The 23,903-nt window shown below is 37.6% G+C and overlaps 1 protein-coding gene across 9 annotated transcripts; it reads left to right on the plus strand.

Moving 5' to 3' along the window:
• The first annotated feature begins 622 nt into the window (after positions 1 to 622).
• LOC137250243 (zinc finger protein 1 homolog) lies at positions 623 to 14,524 on the plus strand. 9 transcript variants are annotated; one of them, XM_067782699.1, is made up of 7 exons: positions 623 to 2,747; positions 2,821 to 2,986; positions 5,515 to 5,749; positions 5,824 to 6,176; positions 6,240 to 6,339; positions 12,689 to 13,040; positions 13,100 to 14,524. In XM_067782699.1, the coding sequence occupies exon 1, from the start codon at positions 1,364 to 1,366 to the stop codon at positions 2,471 to 2,473; it is 1,110 nt and encodes a 369-aa protein (XP_067638800.1). In that variant the 5' UTR covers positions 623 to 1,363; the 3' UTR covers positions 2,474 to 2,747; positions 2,821 to 2,986; positions 5,515 to 5,749; positions 5,824 to 6,176; positions 6,240 to 6,339; positions 12,689 to 13,040; positions 13,100 to 14,524. The 9 variants fall into 9 exon arrangements, with proteins under 9 accessions (XP_067638800.1, XP_067638802.1, XP_067638807.1 ...); XM_067782701.1 differs by having other exon boundaries at positions 12,689 to 13,033; XM_067782706.1 differs by having other exon boundaries at positions 2,835 to 2,986.
• Positions 14,525 to 23,903: the final 9,379 nt, after the last annotated feature.

Raw genomic sequence — 23,903 nt, forward strand, 5'->3', positions numbered from 1 at the left:
CTGCGAATGCACCTTTGCTGTAAGCGGTCCAGTGCTGTCGCATTTACGTACACATCTGGGCAAAAATATTCATAAATGTGAGTTTTGCCCATCAACTTTTCCTCACTTTACGGAGTTACGTACGCATTTAACTACGCACAAAGACAAAGATCCAGAAACGCGGGAGCGAAATATGACAGCCTTAAAGGAGGAGGAGGCTAAATTAAAGCAAAATTTGGCCACTAAAATTCAGCAGCCGCCAAAACCCAAACGAAAATATACGTGCAATTTCTGCAACAAGGGTAAAGGTTTATAAGACAGTGTGATTGTAAATGATATTAATTTTACTGATCGTTAATTCACAGATTTTACAGCTTCATCTAAGCTAAAGCGCCATATACGTATGCATACCGGCGAGCGACCATACTCGTGCTCAGAGTGTGGGAAATCATTCTCATTGAAATCGTAAGAATATACAATAGGGTTCAGCGTTTGAACGGCCGGCAGTTAAAAATGGATTTATTTTAAAAGTTAATAAAAAAAAACTTATATCTAAACATTCCGTAAAACGAAAGACACAAAAACAAAAGCTCAGTAAAAATGGGACAACTAAATAAAACCTTATATCCATATCGCCCGCTGATTGGAATATCACCCGGTTGTTGTTGTAGCAGTTAGGTGTTAGCATATTGTTGATTCCAGTGGTAAGGTCACAATTTCAAATGATGGGGCAACCCTTAAGAAACTATTGGATACAATAATAACACAACGTAGCGTGCTCAAGTGGTATAAGCTTATCTGGAAAAGATATTTCGTAACGAAAACCCTGGAAGATTAGCGCGCCTTGTCTGCTGTGGTTCAACAAAATATAACTTGGATGTTTGTTGCTCTTTTTCAATTTTCCTGAATACAAATGTCTGGATTGGAAAAATTTCAAGCAAATAAAGCTTGGCGTGCAAAAGTCAAGAAATTACTTGTCATGCAACGGTAAATGCTTATAAATATATCATTAAAATTGTATGCTTGTTTATGATGAGCCATTCGAGTGAGCATGGAGATGGATGTTTTAAATACTGTAGAGTAAATTGGCTTACTATATAAGAATTTGAAAATTTTCCAAATCTTTGACTAAAAAGTAGCTACTAGCTTGTAGAACTTTATTACTTTACTTTTAAAAAGATAAATCACTTTAGCATGGTAATATATACCTATTATTAAAAATTAATACAAACAATATCTTCAACATTTTTTTCTCGATTCACGAACACATTTAGAAAGGCTACAACGCTTGCTAAAGAGCCGGTATCTTGCCAACGCTTTAGCTTGGATTTAGAGGAGGATCTACACACTTTGCTAGAAGCACGCGCAGCTCCTCGTGTAGCGAATGTGGATCAACACGAAAGTAACGTTGCTGTTAGAACTACAAGAAATAGATGAAGAAGCACAATCACTGCAACGTCTATTGCATGACTTATGCGTACAGGAGCAGCATCAATTGGATAATGAAACTCCTTTAAAAAGTATTGATGTAACACTCCTAGAAGATATTGAAGCGCCATCTAAAATGTGGGACTCCACAATAGTGGGCGATACCACTTTACAAACTTCACCTTTGAAAATGGTGAGACTTCTCAGACCATCTACTATACTAGAAGAAAATTGCGAAGATCAGTCTAATAGTTCTTTAGGTGGTGATGATGCATCATCACACATAAGCTTTCAAAGCGCTCAAAAAGGTAGTGAAACTTCAGCGACAACAAGCTTTTATGAAACAGCACATGACACCACAGGCACAAGTGTACCCAGGAAAGTTTCACATTATACCCAAAGCGAGTCCTCCGAAGAATCGCATGAACTGGAAAAAAGTATAATATTGATAAACCTAGATAACACACTAGAGCCCCCTGCAAATGAGCATGCAACTGTGACTGAACTTATCACCAATGATAATAAAAATATGCATGGCAGTGAAAAACTATCTTTCAGCGCGTCCTTTGATGATTCTTTAGGAGTAATTGAGTTGTCGGATGATGAGTCAGATGAAACGGGCGGAAATTTAAACAAAAGTGTCTTTATTAAAGAGGAGAAAGAACAACAACAGAAGGAAATTGCAATAGAGCCAATAGCACGAAATGCGGAAAGCATGCTCCGTAATTACCATAACAAAAGTTATATTGACTTTGAAGAATCATTTGAAAATGATAAAGAAAATCGTAGTTTGTTCAATGAGAGTACCGAAAAATCATTGCACTTTAATGATACCATGGAAGAAGTTGAGTACATGATGAAAAAAGGTATTCAGTATATGCAAGCCGCTGAACCTACAACAAAACTGGGTAATCTATCGCCAACCGTAAACGAAACCCAAATGGTGGTGAAACCATTACAGGAACGTGAAAACACATTTACGTATTCGCCGAAAAAAGCAAAAAGCAACTGTGGCTCGCCAGCTAAAAAGTTTATCCATATCTCATTAAAGATGTTGATGTTGTAGCGATAAAGACACTCGAAGGTTTTAGGGAGTGTTTCCGTTTTTTCGTTAATATCTTTTGAACGAGTTAAAATTTTTATTCTCCGCCTTCGTATTATTAATACTGATGTCAGGACGCGTCGTTTGACACCTCTCGATATTTTTGGCAGTCGACCCCTCAACTAGACTATTACCATTAATAATTCGGTAATAATGAAGATTTCAGGATGATTGGCATATTGGAGCAAATAACTATTGCTTGGCTACTGACTGCAGCCGCCGCCTTGTGGTTTATCAGGTAATCATGAATACGCACATTTTAAATATTTAAAAATAAGCTGTATGAACTAATACCATTTGTCTCTGTGTAGATCCTATATGCAAGGTGGGAAGTATCGAAAGAGTACGACGGCGTTAGGGAAAGTTGTTCTTATTACTAGAGCAAATACCAGCATAGGAAAGGAGACAGCCCGGGAACTAGCTAAACGTGGAGCCACAATTTATATGGCGTGTCGTGACATGGAAAAATGTGAAAAGGTATCAACAAAAATAAACCAGATAATAATTGTTATACAAATTTTGGTAATTCTTTACTTTAGCTCACAACTGTCAAAAATATCGGGAGAGGGTTCAAAAGACGCGTTTTGATCCCTGGACCACGAATCCGAGAGCGGAAATTAAGAATTTAATTTCTGTCACAAGATATTTCAAAAAAACCGCAAAATGGCCACGGAGCGTTCCGCAACCGGAGGTGGGATCCATAGTATTTTTGTGCAGAACACCTTTCTGCATTGGCGCCCTTCGGCCGCGCTTATAAAAAATTACCCTGGGTGGGTCCAACACCCGTTTGGAGACCCAAACTATATCCGCGCAAAACACTTTTACCCACAGTTTTTCTTGTGGGTACCACAAAATCATCAAAATTACAATAACCACATGAAAATTTTTAATTTTGTTTGCAAATATCTCCGAAACGAAATAAAATTTCCAATTTCCAATTTCCGCTTTCAGATTCGTGATCCTGGGTCTTTTGACACCTCTCCCGATATTTTTAGACGAGTTTTAGCAGTTGTGAGCTAAAGTAAAGAATTACCCAAATTTTTTATTATGATGTCATGGATGATGTCATACTGTCGACGTCGGGGTTAAAGCTGCTGACTGCGTTTTTTACGTAACGTGCCGGATCCATATCGATAACACTCGCCCAAACCTTTGGGGGTGTCTTTACCGTTAATACAACAACAACCTCAAATAAAGCCGTAACATCCGTGATCGTTGGACTGTTACGTAAAAATATGGGCTCGCATAATAACATATCGCTCATTTACTTCAATAGTAAAAACACAATTTTCCAGGAGAGCCATTCAAAGATTTTAACTGCCATATGTTGCCCATATAAAGGCTTATTTTCATTGTTATAGCACGTGGTAAAGTTTTAACTGATCACAAAGATTTTTTTATACAACATAGATTATGATATTGGGTATGTTTATATGTTATTAACTCAAAAGTCATGTTTTTTGAGTTATGACACTATTGAAGTAAATGAGCGATATGTACGTGCTCCTACTACTTTGTTCGTGTTCGGCACGATGTGAACGTGTGATTGAAGGTAATTTTCTTTATCGTATTCTATCGGTGACTATTCGGCCCCTTAACGCATGACACACATCAGGACTTAACAAAAATATTCTTACCTTTTTCCTCTCCATTTTCTTAACTTTTTAAATGAATAGATTTCTTAACTCATGTAAGAAGGCCTTCAAATCAGGCATTTGCACTCCTTATCATATTAGACTAACAAAGTTGCTCTTGCCTCTGAAGAAAGAAGACTTGAGGCTCATGAGGCGAGTGTTTACGAGGACATTCCCTCCGGGGGTTTCATGCTTAGTGCATGCGTTCGTTTCTTGCGCGCGCGTAGCTAAGGCTCCGTTCCCTCGAGGAAGCATAGTTATCAGACGTAGAGGCAGGATTTTAGTTGTTACCTTGAAAACTTCTAGTATTTGCCAATCGGGCTTTTCCGTTTGGTCATCACACCGATTCTGGTAACATTACGGACACATACACCCTATATGAAGTGCTTTGACCGGCCAGCTCAAGTAAACCGTTTACATTATGGCTCGTCAAGAACTAATTAAAATTATGTAGAAAAGCAATTCATCTGAAATGAAATGTACAATTGAAGCTCATGTTCGGTTACACCCGAACTTAGACACCCTTACTTGTTCTACCTGTTTCAGAAGTTATTTTATTCTTGACTTACATTATTGGGCGCTAAAATAAAGAATTACCTTTATATGTTAATTGCCTGATTAAGAGAATGCGAGAGGTACACATGATCTACCCGCAGGAAAGGCGCGGATCCAAGCACGGGGCTGTAAAGTGTCGAAGATTATGTGTAGGTCTTACAACCTTAGACAAACAAAGTTGCTTATATCATTAAAAAGGGACGCCTGTAGACTCATGACTGGTATTCTGACTGGTCACTGCTTTCTGGCGTCACATGCCTTTAAATTAGGCTTGGTCAGTGCTAGCAGATGTAGGAAGTGCGGGTAGGAGGAGGAAATGATTGAACACGTTTTGTGCTTGTACCCTGCGCTTGTCAGGCTAAAATCCCAGCTATTAAGAGTTATACAGCTGTTAGATATAAAAGCAACAAGTGGTATAAATCCTAGAAAACTTCTAGTATTTGCCAAGAGGACGGAGTTGTTTTATAACATAGGTCCTGGTTTTTGATAGGATTTTTCAATTTGGTCGTAAAATAAACTTCTGGTAGCACAACTGACTAATTCTGCCTATGTGAGGTCCGCCTGCAAAATCACAATTAAATCCATGCAAAAACTCTTTATACACAAAATGTTTTCCTGTGTACAACAACATTACAACAACCACAAAATTGTCTGTCTTCAGATTATTGTTTGTGGAGGTCAATACGCGTCGTTTGACACCACTCCCGATATTTTTCAGAATTTCAAAACGCCATATCTGAGCATAAATTCAATACATTTTTACGTGAGATAATAAATTATATACTTGTTTTACTTTATTATCTATATAATATACAGGCACCTTCGAATGCATCGTCTCAATAACTGTGAAGATAAGCCTTACGTATGTCCCTACTGTCCACTGAGATATACTAACAATCCTGCCCTGGTCAAACACAAAGAAACTCATGAAGGGATCAAGCGACAACCGTGCGATATTTGTGGTAAAAATATTGTGGTATTGCATTTAAAAACACACAAACCAATTCATAGTAATGAAAAGCCGCATAAATGTAAATTTTTGTAAAAGGCGGTAAGTTATAATACCGACATCATCTTAACGTACCTTAATTTATTTCAACTTTTCATTTTGGTTCCGTTAAAAAGCTTTACCTACGCTCTAAATCTACGCCGTCATATACGTACTCATACCAGTGGAAAACCATACAAATGCGGATACTGCGAATGCACCTTTGCTGTAAGCGGTCCAGTGCTGTCGCATTTACGTACACATCTGGGCAAAAATATTCATAGATGTGAGTTTTGCCCATCAACTTTTCCTCACTTTACGGAGTTACGTACGCATTTAACTACGCACAAAGACAAAGATCCAGAAACGCGGGAGCGAAATATGACAGCCTTAAAGGAGGAGGAGGCTAAATTAAAGCAAAATTTGGCCACTAAAATTCAGCAGCCGCCAAAACCCAAACGAAAATATACGTGCAATTTCTGCAACAAGGGTAAAGGTTTATAAGACAGTGTGATTGTAAATGATATTAATTTTACTGATCGTTAATTCACAGATTTTACAGCTTCATCTAAGCTAAAGCGCCATATACGTATGCATACCGGCGAGCGACCATACTCGTGCTCAGAGTGTGGGAAATCATTCTCATTGAAATCGTAAGAATATACAATAGGGTTCAGCGTTTGAACGGCCGGCAGTTAAAAATGGATTTATTTTAAAAGTTAATAAAAAAAACTTATATCTAAACATTCCGTAAAACGAAAGACACAAAAACAAAAGCTCAGTAAAAATGGGACAACTAAATAAAACCTTATATCCATATCGCCCGCTGATTGGAATATCACCCGGTTGTTGTTGTAGCAGTTAGGTGGGGCGAAGCACTGCTACAACAATATCACCCGGTCTCGGGTGCCGTTTCGAAAAGCACCTTTCTCAGAAAACATTTGAATAACCCCGTATATTATAAAAGCCCTATCACAGAATTCGGTTGAAGAATGCCCTAACTCAGATTTGGCTTCAAAAATGACCGATCTGAGCTCAAATACAACACATTTTGACAATAGCTGGAGTGTTTATGAAACAAATTCTAAGATAGGGCGAATTCTGAGAAAGGAAGTTTTTGAAACGGCAGCCGAGATTTGGTGATATTCCACTCAGCAGCCGATATGAATATATGGTAAGTCTCATTTTTACCGACCTTTCATTTCCTTTCCTTTTTAAAAATATGCTTAACAAATATGTTGAACTTTAGCTGGCTCGAGGTCAATAAAACTACGTTGAATAAAACCACAGGTTTTTTAATTAATTTATTCCAATATATTTCGGTTATTCCGCGATAACCGTTCTCAAGGATCTGTGTATAAATGTGATATAAACAATTTTCTTATTACCAAAAACAGTCAAAACATAAACAATATTTGTATATATGTACATACATTTCTTTTCACGTCTTTATAACTTGACGCGGAGCTTAACACTGTCTATTTGATCGTTAGTAAATGACGAAACAAGTGAGCAACGCCATCGGTATCCGTTTTGTAGTTTAGCCGAATGTCTGGTGGAGTGTTAATTACTTACTTACTTACTTACTTAATTGGCGCTTAACCGTCTAAACGGTTATGGCCGAAAAATAAATGTAAGGCGCGATAACCTCCGAAGAGATCTAAGGCCGAGCTTCTCTTCCAATTTGCGTCGTGCTCCTCTCGATTTTTCCCTACAAATTGGCCGGACGGGACCTACATGTTTTATGCCGACTCCGAACGGCATCTGCAAGGCAGATGAGTTTTCACTGAGAGCTTTTCATGGCAGAAATACAATCGGAGCGCTTGCCAGACACTGCCGAGGGGCGACCCCGCTTAGAAGAATTTTCTAAATTTGTTGGTATGCTGGTAGCATTAGACATAATTCGAGAAAAATGGGCGGTTCTAAAAGAACACAAATATACCCAAACAAATTTTCATGGAAATACTTAAATTTTGCATTGAAGAAACTAGATACTTCAAATTTAATGACACGGTATATACACAATTGAAAGGAATGCCAATGGGATCCCCGGCATCCCCAGTCATAGCGGATATCATAATGGAAGAATTGCTCAACAAAACGATGGAAAAGCTAAGCCGTAAACCAAGAATATTAACCAAATATGTCGATGATTTATTTGCGATCATACGGGAGGATGAAGTACAAAATACGCTAAACATATTAAATTCGTTTGACAGAAATATTAAATTCACGATAGAACTTGAAGAAGAAAACTCACTGCCGTACCTTGACTCTATTATAATCCGCAGAGGAAATCAGCTAAAACTAAAGTGGTATAGAAAAGCAACAGCATCCAGACGAATCATCAACTTTCATTCGAAACATCCCAAAACGATGATAATAAATACAGCAATGGGCTGTATACGACGTATGTTGCAGATAACAGACGAAGTTTACCACAATGAGATTAAAAAGAAGCAAAATTACTGTTAAAAGACAACGAATTTCCGGAAAACATGATAAAACACTATTAAAAAGAGCCAAATTTACAAAAAATCAACAAGACCGTGAAACCCATAAAAAAATTTTCAAATCCGTCACTTATGTACCTCATTTATCAGAACGACTAGCGAAGTCAGATTGTTATGATAAAGAAAAAGTAAGAATAGCCCATAAGCCAACCAACACTCTGAAAACCATGTTCAACAAAACTAAGTCAAAAATACCTCAATTAGAAAAAAGTAATGTAATTTATAAAATTCCATGTAACGGCAATAACCAAGAACCTTGCAAAAGTATGTATATTGGCACAACGAAATCAAAGTTAAAAACCAGACTAGCACAACACAAATGCGACGTTAAACAGTGCCATCATTCAAATACACAAAAAACTGCACTTATGGCACACTGTGCAAGTAGCGGCCACTCCCCCAACTTCGAAAAAGTAACAATATTACAACAAGAACAACACTACAACAAACGATTTACACTAGAAATGTTACATATAATTAACACTCCACCAGACATTCGGTTAAACTACAAAACGGATACCGATGGCGTTGCTCATTTACTAACGATCAAATAGACAGTGTTAAGCTCCGCGTCAAGTTATAAAGACGTGAAAAGAAATGTATGTACATATATACAAATATTGTTTATGTTTTGACTGTTTTTGGTAATAAGAAAATTGTTTATATCACATTTATACACAGATCCTTGAGAACGGTTATCGCGGAATAACCGAAATATATTGGAATAAATTAGTTAAAAAACCTGTGGTTTTATTCAACGTAGTTTTATTGACCTCGAGCCAGCTAAAGTTCAACATATTTACATATAAAAAGGTCGCTAAAAACATTCACTTAACAAAACTTTTTTCTTTTAATGCAAAGAAAGTTGAAAGTGAACGTGGATAAAACCAAAAGTATGATATTTTGCAAAAATCAAAGCATTATGGGTGCCAATAACCTTAGCAATATTACTCTGAAGATAAGAAATGTTGAAATTCAGCAAGTAGACAAGATCAAATACCTAGGAGTCTGGATCGACAAAAACCTTAGATTTGGAGAACACATAAGTTATTTAGAAAACAAAATTGCAAAAAAAATTGGTTTTATGTACAGAACTTGTAAATATATTAGTCAACGACACAAATTATTAGTGTATCGATCAATTATTGAACCGCACTTTATCTATTGTCCAACAATCCTGCTATTAGCAAATGACACACAAATAAAAAAACTGCAGATACAACAAAACAAGGCAATGCGATTAATTTTAAAATGTTCGCTTAGAACACCAAAAACTACAATGCTAAATATGTTAAACTGGCTCAGTGTAAAACAGTCGATATATTATTTCACATTGAAATTTATACATCATATGAAATTAGGAATAACACCGAATTATCTCAACGGGAGAATACATTTTAATCATGAAATACATAACTATGGAACTAGAAGCAGCGGAAATATAAGACTGCCTAGAGTAAGAACGGAGTTCGCGAAGAAGACTTTAGAATATATAGGTTATAAAATGTACAATGAATTACCAAATGCGATAAAAGACTGTGAAAATGTTAATAAGTTTAAAGCAAAATTATTTTTATACTGTAAGTCATTAAGCATGTAATGTATACAATTTATTTATATATATATATATTTTTTTTTTACCTTGAACTAGGTCTTAAAGACCGTAAATAAATAAATTATTATTATTATTATTATTATTCTTAAAATGAATCCATAAGCACTGTAACGTTAACAACTTTTTCATACTTGTTTTCTGATTTTTATTGAGAGTGGCGATTTTAATATTAGAACGGCTAATTTAGACAATTAAAATAACAAAAATTACTACAAAGCCAAATTTTAGTGAGGACCTCTAGTTTACCATAAAAATATTAAAATTAAAAGTCCCCATCTATCCTATTCGAGCTAAAAAAAAAATTACTCGAGCCTTAATAGCACCGCAGAAAAATTCCTCCGATTCTTTTCTCCGAGAGAGAACAATAATTGGGGAATAGGAATTTCGAATCTTCGAAGTCAGCTGATTTGCCAATTGAAATTTTGTTGCGCATTTCTATTTTTGTTAACAAATTAAAAGTTTAGTTATTGTTGCGAATTTGTTTAAAATTGAGAAAAAAATATAAGCAAAGCAACAGGGAGCAACAAACGAATGATGCAACCATCTTTCACACGTTGTTATTGTAGCAGTGCTTCGCCCCATCCAATAGGTTCGACCGATCAGAAATTATCATCAATATCCTCTAACGGGAGTCCAAGGAAACTTGCTGTTTCGACAGGGGGGACCATAATGAAAGGGGTGTTAGAGGCGTTGGTTCCACATTACAATTAAAGAGATGGTTGGTGTCATGTGGGGACACATTGCAAGCGGGGCATACATTTTGTATGTCGGGGTTGATTCTGGATAGGTAAGAGTTTAACCTGTTACAGTATCCAGAACGAAGTTGAGCTAGAGTGACTCGCTTTTCTCTGGGGAGTATGCGTTCCTCTTCCGCGAGGTTTGGATACTTTTCTTTGAGTACTGGATTCACCGGGCAATTCCTAGCATAAAGGTCCGACGCTTGTTTATGGAGTTCACCAAGGACCTGCTTGTGTTTTTTCGCTTCATACGGCTGGGTTCTCAGGAGCCGTATTTCCTCAAAATGCTTACGGAGATGACTCCTTAGGCCCCTAGGCGGTGCTGGTTGACCAATCAGATGTCTGTTGGGATGCTCAGGTTTCTGGGTATTCAACAGGAACTGTTTGGTCAGCATCTCATTTCTCTCCCTGATGGGGAGTATTCTCGCCTCATTATGCAGATGGTGTTCTGGGGACATAAGAAGACAGCCCGTGGCAATTCTGAGAGCAGTATTTTGGCAGGCCTGTAGCTTTTTCCAGTGGGTAATTTTTAGGCTTGGCGACCATATGGGTGACGCATAGCACTTAATCGGCTGGCTAATTGCTTTGTGTGTAGTCATGAGCGTTTCTTTATCCTTTCCCCAGGTACTGCCAGCGAGGGATTTGAGGATTTTGGTACGGCTCTGAATTCTCGGAACAATTGCGGCTGCGTGCTCACCAAAATGTAGATCCTGATGAAAGTCACACCCAAAATTTTAAGGTGTAAGACAGTCGGTAGGGTAATGTCATATGGTCGACATTTGGCGCGGCCATGTTTTAAATAAGATCACCGATGATTTGCTTGGTTACAATATCAGGTTTCGCGAGGCGACAAAACTGGAGAGATTGGGGAGATAGCTGTTTATTTTATTACAAAGCGCATCGCCCAACCAGCATTTTTTGAAAATTTTGATCAAAAAATATTTAAATATCATACCCCAAGATGATTAAAAACGTTCAAATTTAAAAGCATTTTCTGTTCGAAAATTAACGTATCGTCGGGAGAAAAATGTACCATAAATGTGATTATTCTTAAACAGTCATTTATGATTCCCATTTCGAAACGGTTTTTATTCATATTTGATATCATTGTAAAATTGAGCTTTAATAGTTTTAGAGTAATATTTGACTGCTTTTCCCAGTCATTTTCTGATCATATTCGTGAATATATTTCAATCGTTTTGGTTGAGATTTTTGAATCATTTTTGAATGCCATTATAATGCATTTATTCTTCATATCTCATTCAAAATAGGATACTACATAATAATCTTATTTCATCAGGGGAAGAAAACATGCGAAAGTGAGCTTTTCGAACCACAGCTAACTCGCAAACAAACTTGACCGATATACACCTGCGACTACAACATCCAACATCAGCATTATCGTCTGCATCTTAAAATACGGATACGATACGGGATGTTGAAGCCGTATCAAGGCATGTCAAGGTAGTTTGACTTACCTGGGGTTCAAATAGCTCACAACCTATGTATTTTCTGGGAAGCTGAAGGGGAGAAATGTGATTACAAAATGTGATTGAAAAACTATATTCAGTTTTTGATCATCAAAAGTAAGCATATTTGATTATTCGTTTTGTTGGTTTTTATGAAATATTAAAATTTAGTCATTAAAGGACTTCAAAAATGTTTCCAAAAAGTGATCGAAAAATGCTTTTTAGTTTTTCATCATCAAAAGTATTCATATTTGATTATTTCTTTTGTTCAGTTGTATGATAGCTCATTATTTAGTCAGAAAGAGTAATCAAATTGTATTGATATGTAGGGAAATTTAAAATTGAATCACCTAAATGCTGAGTGGGCGGTGTAGGAAACAATAGCATAGGTGTAGAAGCAATAGTGAGTCCTTCTGGTGGTAAAGGTAGCTATTGATATGTAGAAGTTAAACAGAAATTTGATGAATATGAGTTTTTTTTAAGTTATTGCAAAAAAGCGTTGAGGATTTTTAATATCTTACGAGGTACCTTCGTACATGTTTCTAAGAATGAAGAATGAGACCTATTCAAACTTTGCTATACTTTAACATACGATACTTTACCCCATTTTAACACAACTATCATTTATTGATTTTATTAAATTTTATAAAATGTTTCTTCCTCCACAGTTCCATTTCCGTATTGGCTTTCGCATTTTCTCCATCAATAACTGTGACAAGGAGGAAAAAATCTATGCGCGTAAATCGCAACATATCTTGGTCGAGCGTTTCTTCAATAGCTCTCTAGTGGTGATGGTGACAGCAGAGAAACCCAACTGTTTACAAATGTTACAATATATCAATTGCGTCTACGGCTCAAATACCCACAGTATATGAATGAATCGAACGCACCTAATTGTCTGCCTGACGGATAGTATACATATTCATCAAATCGAAAATATTGCATCAAACGAACTGGGTCTGAATACTGAAACAGTACACATATTCAAAATCGATGAGAAGGCTGTGATGATGGTATAGGGTGAGTTGTTGAATAACATACGAAAACCACTTTAACCCATCTATATATTTGCATTACAGCTAAAGCTTTACAAACAGCAAAAATTGCTGGCGCCAAGCAATTGGAATAGGCAGTGAAGCATTAATCACACTGTACGGATGGTGCAAGTTAGAAACTGCTGTTGTAACTGCTGCCACCGACACAACGGTCATCTCTACATCGCCGAGTAGCGGCTCGTCCGACTATCTATCGAAGACAGTATAATCATATCTTTTGCCAACACAGGTTAGCGATGTGCTTGCACAGGAAAAGATTTCAATTGAACCCAATTAAGAGAGTTTATTTATTATTAAAGTACTTACTTTTCTTTATATCAACAGTATTAATTTAAGTTGCAATTTCATGTACATATATAATAAGGGATGTGATACGATTGCTGTCGGAATTAGATTTGAAACCAATCAATACTCCTGCTATGGGTTGCAGAATTATTGCTTGAATGATTAGATTTAGAACAATAATAAGTCTGACTCAATTACTAGTAGTACATTTTTAAGTTCATCAATTACGACAGCAATCGGATTCCATGACCTTTGAATATTCTTGATCTGAAAAAAGAGTAAACCTAATCTGAATTTCTACTAAACTTTAAGTTGTAGATTATTCAAATAATTGCAGTTTTTTCTAAAGCTTAAAATTATTTTCTGTTCGCTTGTAAAAGATTTCAATTGGAAAATAAAAACCAATAAGGCGAGTTTATTTATTATTAAAATACTTACTTTTCTTTATATGAACTGTATTAATTTAAGTTACAATTTCATGTACATATATAACAAAGAATGTCGGTTACGATTGCTGTTGGAATTAGATTTGAAACCAATCAATACTTCTGCTAAGGGTTGCAGAATTATTGCTTGAATGATTAGAATTAGAACAATAATAAGTCTGACTCAATTACTAGTCCTACATTTTTAAATTCATATTTTACTTTACTTTATTACTTTCAAATTCAATTACGACAGCAATCGGATTCCACGACACCTTTGAATATTCTTGATCTGAAAAAAGGGTAAACCTAATCTGAATTTCTACTAAGCTTTAAGTTGTAGACTTAAATTGATTCAAATAATCAAATTTTTTATTCGCAACCATGGAAACAACTCAAATTTTACATGAATATAACACACTTCTGAATTGTCCAAATATAAAGTTAGCTGCAGCAGCAATATAGCTCAAAGCAATTAATATATTTTTATGTTATTATTAAAGTACTTACTGCCTTTTTATATTAAATGTATTAATTTAAGTTGCAATTTCATATATATATGAGGCTCCAAGATGCAAAACCAGATGAATCCATGATATTAAAAACTTAGAAAAGCACAAAAAAGCTGAAATTTTTAAAATTGCTATGAATTTTCAATAACGGGGTTTAGAATGTTGGCTAGGAAATATTGTCGAAATTTAAATATTTTAAAATTTTTAAATACATATCTGGTTTTGCATCTAGGGGCCTCATATATTCTTATATCATATGTTATGTTTGGTTATTATATTTAAAAATAAATATTGAAAATTCAATTTATTTGGTTGGTATTTTATTCATGTGGCTGCTCCAGGTAAAGTAAATCAGCAGGTAAAATTCAAGTTATATGGCGGTTATATAAATGGTAAAACCACAGTAAAAATGATTGTCAAATGACTGGAAAATGTAGAGTGAAATGACCAAAAATATGGCCGCCATTTAACGCGCATTGTGACGTGTGTGAGCAGAACAGTGATATGCTCACATCCTATAAGTGTGAGCGGAATGCACAGTACTCGTAGCGCTAGACCTATCAAAAGCTTTTGATACGGTCAACCATGGCTCGTTACTGCAGGGCCTGGAAGGGTCTACCCTTCCCCCATGTCTTAAAAGGTGGACCGCAAATTATCTGGGTGGTCGGCAGGCATCGGTGCAATTTAGAAACGAAACATCAAAACCAAGGAGAATTAAACAGGGGGTGCCACAGGGTGGTGTCCTATCCCCACTTTTGTTTAATTTCTACATATCTAAGCTACCTTCACCACCGGAAGGAGTGACAATCGTTTCCTACGCCGATGACTGCACAATAATGGCCACAGGCCCAGGCCCAAAGATCGATGCGCTATGCAATAAAATAAACGGCTACCTCCCTGATCTCTCCAGTTTTTTCGCCTCGCGAAACCTCGCATTATCACCGACTAAATCTTCCGCGACCTTATTTACAACATGGACGCCCCAAATGTCGACCATTTTGAACATCCACGTCGATGGCACTACGCTACCGACTGTCCTACACCCCAAAATTTTGGGTGTGACGTTTGATCAGGATCTACATTTTGGTGAGCACGCAGCCGCAATTGTTCCGAGAATTCAGAGACGTAACAAAATCCTCAAATCCCTCGCTGGCAGTACTTGGGGAAAAGATAAAGAAACGCTCATGACTACATACAAAGCAATTAGCCAGCCGATTACGTGCTACGCGTCACCCATATGGTCGCCAAGCCTAAAAATCACCCACTGGAAGAAACTACAGGCCTGCCAAAATACTGCTCTCAGAATCGCCACGGGCTGTCTTCTTATGTCCCCAGAACACCATCTGCATAATGAGGCGAGAATACTCCCCATCAGGGAGAGAAATGAGATGCTGACCAAACAGTTCCTGTTGAATACCCAGAAACCTGGGCATCCCAACAGACATCTGATTGATGAACCAGCACCGCCTAGGGGCTTAAGGAGTCATCTCCGTAAGCATTTTGAGGAAATACGACACCTGAGAACCCAGCCGTATGAAGTGAAAAAACACAAGCAGGTCCTTGGTGAACTCCATAAACAGGCGTCGGACCTTTATGCCGGGAATTGCCGGGTGAATCCAGTACTTAACGAAAATTATCCAAAACTTGCGGAAGAGGAACGCATACTCCCCAGGGAAACGCGTGTCACTCTTGCTCAACTTCGTTCTGGATACTGTAACAGGTTAAACTCTTACCTATCCAGAATCAACCCCGACATACAAAATGTATGCCCCGCTTGCAATGTGTCCCCACATGACACCAACCATCTCTTCAATTGTAATGTCGAACCAACGCCTCTAACACCCCTTTCCTTATGGTCCACCCCTGTTGAAACGGCAAGTTCCCTTGGACTCCCGTTAGAGGATATTGATGACAATTTGTGATCGGTCGCGGCTATTAGGTGGGGCGAGCATTGCTACAACAACAACAACAGCGGAATGCACAATCACATAAATAGGTACGAAATGTGAAAAGTGTAAAAAAGTTACCGACGCCTGAACAAACGTGACCAAAATTTAATATGGGGCGTGACCGCACAATGACGGTCAAATGACTAGTCAAATGACGTGGAGCGTTTTTGCAGGGAGGATATGTTCCGCCGTCTCTGGAGATCGATCACAAAATCGACATGAATACAAAGTTATGTTTTTATTTAGTTGAACGGTGATATAAACTCGTTTTTTTTCTAAAATGCTAGAAACTTAGAAGAACGTAAGTTTTTAATGATTCATGTGTTGCTTCGACGTGGGCGTTGCGTTGCTTATGGATTGAAGTAATTAAAACGCGTCAGATGTAGACGCAACGCAAGTGCCAAAACTACGCAAAAGCGTAGTTGCTTTACGTGTTATTTATTATTAATTAAAAATCTTGGATCTTGTACAAAGTTAAACTTAGGCAAGATACACACGAGGCGTAGCTTCGTAGAAGTTTACAAAATATGGCATCCAGCTAAGATCTCTCTACGCCTGTCAGGGTGTGGGTGTTCCCCGCGTTGGTCGCACTTTGGCCCGCTCGAGTGGTACGGCCGAACTCCCAAGTCAAGGGCAAAGTTACCCAGAAAGACAAAATAAAAGTAGGCAAAAGTAATAATTCGTAGACACAGGTGTACAAGTCATATATACTTCCCGTAAACTCCAGGATTCCAATACCGCGCCCGTTACGCCTCACAACCGGAGCCTCCTATCTCCGCACTGAAAAAGAAAAAAAAATAAATTTAAATTATTTTAGCCAGAGAAGCATAGCCACTTATATAAGTGCACATTTTTTTTGTGTTGGGTAACCAAATCATTAAAACTATAACAACCACCTGTAAAGTGTCACCTTTCACTGAAAGTATTTATTCTTAATTATTACCTTTTCTGAGGCCTTTGGTTGTCGCTGGACACCTTTCGCGATGCGTGTGGACGCCTTCAGCAGTCGACTACTGCTCCAAAACTCCAAGATGGTATGTCGCAGATCCCTGGGCCGTTTGACCATCGGGGCGAAGTGGCTGCTTTCAAACCACCCAAGAAGCACAACGGAGTGCCTATAAATCGCACTAAAGAGCCGCTGCCCTTTTTCATAATAATACTCGCGCAATGAATTGACTGTATTTAAATATACAAAAAAATTCACTAATGTCGCGGATTTAATTTGCACACAGATAAAATATAAACAAACGAGAAACGTCAAACACGGGTTACGTTCACAATAGAGGAATTGGCAAAAAGCTCTTTTCCAAGGGTTGCCGGAGGGTAGAGTGGTGAGAATAAGGAGAGAGATAAATATAGAGTGGTGATGGTTGCGGGTGATTCGGTAGAAAGACAATACCAAACGGTATAGGAAAACGGTGCCGGAGATCGATTTCACCGACATAAAAGGTGGTCACTACAGGACAAGCGAAACTAATGTATTACTGAAAAGCAGACAAGTTGCAGTGCGCGGTCCGCTGTGTATATATATATATAAAGTTATATGTCAAACCGTAGTCTCTGTGCGCGAAAAGTGGGCAAAAGCCGATTTTTTTTGTTATACATTTTGCCTCCAAAAAAAAAAATTGAAAGGCCAAAGGCCACACAAAAAATTACAATTCGGTCGTCAAATTAAAAAGAAAAAAAAGATGCATGTGGATGTGGAATAACATTTTGATTTGGTAAGTGCCAGAAATCAAAAATTTTTTTTTGTTGTAGAAATATTTTTTTTAGTCCTTTTGACGCAATTTTGGGGTTCACGCAACTCCAATCTCGACTCCGGTCACCTAATTTTCACTAAACCCCGAACCCGGTATTTTGTGTATGCGGGTCCTGTTCTTTTTTTAATTCAAATCTCCATTCAAATTTAAACATTTTCTTTGTGATTCTTCCGTGTTGAATAGAATTTGTTTATGTAAATTACATTTTCGAGTGCTAAATCTAACTAGTTCTTGTTGTGTCATGAACACCTTAAAATCCGTAGGAGACCAACATATCCATGACATATGTATGTGCTAAGACGCGTGAGCGCCAGATTGGCGTGAAAGAGGTAACCCATCCCTTCGAGTTGCGCTGATTAAATTCTTATTCTCTAGCCACATGGTCACCTTTGATGACCGAAAGCTTCTTCAGCGCCAGGGAAACCAATTTGTACCAGCCTCGTATACCAGTCTCTTGTATACCGATTTTATTATACCAGTCACGTCATAGCAGACACCTCATATAATTTCTTTGTCATAACCTATGATCCGAGTCCAACAGAAGATACCTCAACCACCAAAAAAAAGGGTACCGCAGTGCGCACGAATAATTTGGAGAGCGGGGATAGCGAAAGCAAAACATTATTTTATGCAGAATAGGCGATTACTTTTGTATTTGTATGTATGTATGAATAAAATTTGCATGTCAAGTGAGCCGTCCCAAATCTAAGCGGCACCTAAAAGGCACCCAGAAATTAGTCCAAACGGGTAATTGCAGGAAAAATACGTTTTTGTTGTTGTATCGTGCAGTGGCCAATAAGCCCTGCAACAAACCCGTGAATATCCTTGAGAGCGCTCTTATAGGTAGGCATTAGGGTGTTTGTTATTTTCTGAGTTTGAAAGCGGCTCCGATTGAGCATATAAACGTTTGGATGAATTTTGATGACCAAGGAGGGGTCGTAGAGAATGTGTAAAATCTTAATGTGACGCAAATATATTTCATGTAGTATGCATCTTTGTCACAAGAATAATTAAGTTTTTTTTTGAAATTCATGAATCTTTAATATTCACAAGTTTTGCCTATATTCAACTAATTTTAAAGGGATTGATGAAATATGATTCTGTGTGTGTAATGCGATTGTATTTTATTGTATTATATGTATTTTCTTTTTTTTTGAATACCATTTAATAAGGTGCATTATTTTTGTGTGAATCCACATATATATATATCTATCTTCCGACCCTTGGGTTTAAATTAGACAAAATGGCGGAACGAAATTCAAGTTCTGAGTCCTTTTTTTTTGGGTTTTGTTTGATTTTTATTTAATGTGTGTGCACTTACACGTTTGTGGTTTTTTTTGTACGGATTGATATTTGTAGATGCATATATATATATGGTGATCTTAGTACGAGATAATTTAGTGGTAATGGAATTATATATTACTTTTTGTTCAATTGTGCCTAAGATTTGCTCCTTTTGTCAGGTAATTGATTAAGCTTTTATGCCTGTAATAACCCCTGTCTACACGAACATTCTATTGGCGTAGAGATCGCAAAACGTATAACTGATTTTTTTTATCTGTATAAATTTAGTTACATAAATAATAATGTCAAGTTGAATTGAAAAGATATTGAACATGGTTTGCTGAGTTTAATTGGTTGGGGAGGGGTGAAGATGGCATTAGGGTAGGTAGAAGGAGTCATTTGGAGCGGAGGAAAAGGGGACTCGCTGCCAGGCAGAAACTCGAGCGGTCCAAGGTAGGGTGGGCTTTCTGCGAGGGAGGTGCACGGATGTATGTAGAATGATGATTGTGACATCCGCCCCTCATCAAGGTGGGCAAGGGTTAAGGGCCCCGACCTCTCGCCCTGAGCTAGCTGGGGGACATTCCACCTTGATTGCGCAAAGGGGCGGATTCACCTCTGAAAGGTGTACGTTACAGTAATTATGGCGCCCAATCAAAACAAATAGATGGGCTGCTATACTTAACATAGCGCCCAAAGAGACGAAATTCTTTTATATACCATATATGAAAAAAAAAAAAGTGATTGTTTGGATTTTTCAGCAGCGCCGCTGATTGAAATTGGTGCCCACCAATGAGCAAATTCCGAACTCGAATATAACATCCAATTCGACATAAATAGCCAAATGCTCATCTTACAAATATAAATACATTTCAATCGTTAAAATATATATATACATTTTGGCGTATACAATCATCGAGTTAAACGGGTCTAGCCGGATGCGACCAACACCCTGTCTCGGTGACTTATTAATGGTGTTTGATCCGAAAATTTAAATGCACCTAGACAGGAGTTGGAAGCAGATGGCAGACCCTAGCAATAGCCCATAGATGGCATAGTCGCATTAGGGTGGCCGGCTATTCTTTTATTATATTTTTTTTGTAGCTTCAGATAAAAGGGAAGTCCTTATTAAATTTGTTTTTGTTAATAGGTTGCGCCTTAATTATGCAAATTATACATTATGACCTCAAGCGGTCAGCTGCATAAAGCTAGTGTTGCATAATGTATGCAAATTTTAGAACATATCCACATATTGATTTTTTTTTTGAAATACTGAAGTGCATACACCCTCGTAGGAACGCAAGAGTTTGCTCCAATGACTCCTAGCATCAAAAACTTTTTTTTTATAGGCCTGAGCGTCATCTGAACCCACCCAAACATATACATATATGTGAAATTTGAAATTATTAATACTTTTTTGTGAAAACAATTTGAAGTCAAATAGTTTGACATAGAATTCAAATTATAAATAATTTTCTTTGAGGAAACATCGAAATTAAATAGTTGAAACTGATCTTCGAAAACGAGCGAAATTAAACTATAAATTTTTCTAATTGATATTAGAGAAAAATTGTAAGTTTACAAACGGCGATGGTTACTAGGACATGTTTCTGAATTTCACTTCTTCATCAGCTAGCTTTCCGAAAAGCTAGCTGATGAAGAAGTGAAATTCAGAAACATGTCCTAGTAACCATCGCCGTTTGTAAACTTACAATTTTTCTCTAATATCAATTACAAAAACCATTGTATAAAGCAATATGAGCAAAGCTCGCTAATTAAATACATATGATCATATAAATTTTTCTGATATAAACATTTTGTTTGAAAACAATTTCTGCGATCAGATTTGAAATCGAATTGCCTTCTTTTTTTATGCGGAACAAAGTGGGAAATAGACGGGGCGATAGGTGTAAAACACCAATCGTATGGGTCGCTTCGAACCTTATAACACCCGATACAAGACTAAACAATTGAATAAACTAAAATCGTCCAGTATGGCGAACTCCCATGACACTACCTTTATAGATCTTTCTGATCGATTCGGAGGCGGTAGCGCAGCCGTAGCCGCAGGCGGAGAGACTAGGCAAGCTAATACTAATAACGCTTCAGCAGAGCCAAACAAGAGCACCGGTACTATTCCGAAAGCGCCTAAAGAGCAATCGCAACCATTACAAGCTCCACCATCGAACTTGAATTTTCCACCACCTACTACTAACAACACTGTCGAACCAAATCGAGCTTCTGTAGGCAACCCTCGTGGGCTTAGGGATGAGTTAGCGCCAATTCTAAAAGAATTGATGGTCGAGGCGAAACAAGCTATTATGACTGAAATTCGCGAGAGTTTACCGGAGTTAACGAGGACAACTCCAAATACAGGTACAGCGTTAGAGCCGTCAAGGGGTAACGATAGGGCACGTAGTCGGAATAATCAGACCAATTCTAAATATTCTCGCGGATTTTTTTATTCCCGCGGAAAAATTCCTCCAATTCTGTTCTCCTAGGGAGAACAATAATTGGGGAATAGGAATTTCGAATTTTCGAAGTCAGCTGTTTTGTCAATTGAAATTTCGTTGCACATTTCTTATTTTGTTTAAAAAATTGAAAAGTTTAATTATTGTTGCAAATTTGTTGGAAATTAAGAAATAAAATATAAACATTGCACAGTATTTATTGCATTTCATGTGGTATTCACTGAAATGAGTAATGAATTGGTGCCACAGCAACATCAACAGCGGAACATAAGAAGAAGACGGCCGCATAACACAAATCTGCCGGAGTTGCCTGCTTTCATTCAGCAAAGCAATTTTCTGGCGGCCAAGTTGAGTTGAATTCGTCCTTCATCATATGCCAAAATCTATTTAAGCCTTATTAAAAAATCCTTGCGCAATTTCTGGATGGCTGCATCAAATTTGTATACCAAGAGCTCTACCGTTGCTTATGATATACTTTTCAACTTAAAATAAAGAATATTGTGGTTGTAGTTGTTGTTGTATTAGAAGTGGTAGAATATAAATACATCATTTAGCACAAATTTGTACAAATAAGTGTTCTTTCTTAAAATAACCAATTTCCTTTAACTATTTTGATGCATTCCCTTTAATTTAACAAGTGAAAAAACTCCTATGAAATGGCAGAGAAATCTCCCTCTCCCTCACATTCATAATACCTACTTTTCTCCCATAACCGGTTTCCGCTTTTTCGAACATTGTTCAGAATAGGAGGAAAGGGAGAAGTGAAAAAACTCACAAGGATTTTTTATTTAGAATACGAGGAATGGGAGAAGGGAGAAAACTCGCACGGAATTTTCGTTTAGAATTGGGCTGAATAAGCGACGAAGACATAATTCAAGTATCGAGTCCCGTGATTCTAGGCATTCCTGTGATTTAGCTACACACGCTAATACAAATAATCATAACGTGAATAGAAACAACAATCACCCTATGCTCAGTGCAGCAGCCTACACGCGCAATAATCCACCACCAGCTCGTCAACCTCTTATTGTCGAAGAAAGGGAATCAGCACCTATCCCTGCAGGACGTGAAGAAGCATCAGGAATAAGGGAAAGGGAATTGTCCAGGCCAGACATTAAGGTAGAAAAATGGGGACTAGACTTTAAAGGGCACCGCGACGCCATGCCAGTCGAAGGTTTTATATTCCGACTAGAATACTTAAAAGGTCAATACGGGTGTACATGGAATGAAATAATACGCGATTTCCATCGATTGCTGAGCGGCGAAGCACGCGAGTGGTACTGGCTTTATATAAAGTCGCACGGTAGAGTCGATTGGCCAAGCTTACAGCTCGCGCTGCTACGCCAATATTCATCACAACGTACAGACTTCGAAATTTTGAGAGAACCAATACGAAACCGTATATGGAACCCGAAACTACAACTAAAATTTGCATTTAAAAATACGAAAACCATAAAGCCGTCAAATACCAGGAAGGAAAATACGATATCCTATGAAGAACGACTTAGGAAATACCTCGAAACTCGGGAAAGAATTTTTGCAGAAAGCATTGTTATGGGACGTCGGGCAGTTTCGCGTAAAATTCAGAAGGCAAGGGAACGATTTAAAAAGAGGAAAAAACTCCGACAGAAGGTAGTGGCATATATTAAGAAAATAAGTACCACAGATCCGCGTGTGTATGCGGATATAGATATAATGGGCATACAAACACGCGGCTTACTAGATACTGGCGCCTCCGTCAGTATTCTAGGCCGTGGCTGTAGGGAGTTTGTAGAAGAATTAGGAGTTCCTATCGAACGTTTTGTGTCTTCTGTCAAAACTGCAGGTGGCCGCCGACATAATGTCTTAGGCAAAATAACTTTACCGGTAAAGTTCAATACAGTAGAACAAAAAATTACATCTTTTTATGTCCATATTTAGAACAAAAGATTTATCTTGGGGTAGATTTTTGGAGAATTTTTGAGCTGGCACCGGAAGTTATTTCCGTTAATGAAATTGATTTGACGAAAATAGAGAAAGAGATGGTGACTGAAGAAGACAAGAATGAACACCGCGTCCTACATAGTCTAACGCCAGAGCAAAAAGAGCGGTTGTAAAAGGTAGTCAAAAGTTTTAGAACATACAAAGAACACGGTTTAGGACGCA

The sequence above is a fragment of the Eurosta solidaginis genome, chromosome 4 (assembly GCF_040869045.1).
Source record: "Eurosta solidaginis isolate ZX-2024a chromosome 4, ASM4086904v1, whole genome shotgun sequence".
NCBI lineage: Eukaryota > Metazoa > Arthropoda > Insecta > Diptera > Tephritidae > Eurosta > Eurosta solidaginis.

Coding starts and splice junctions, on each gene's coding strand:
- LOC137250243 (XM_067782699.1), top strand. CDS start 1,364: ATGTGGATCAACACGAAAGTAACGTTGCTGTTAGAACTACAAGAAATA.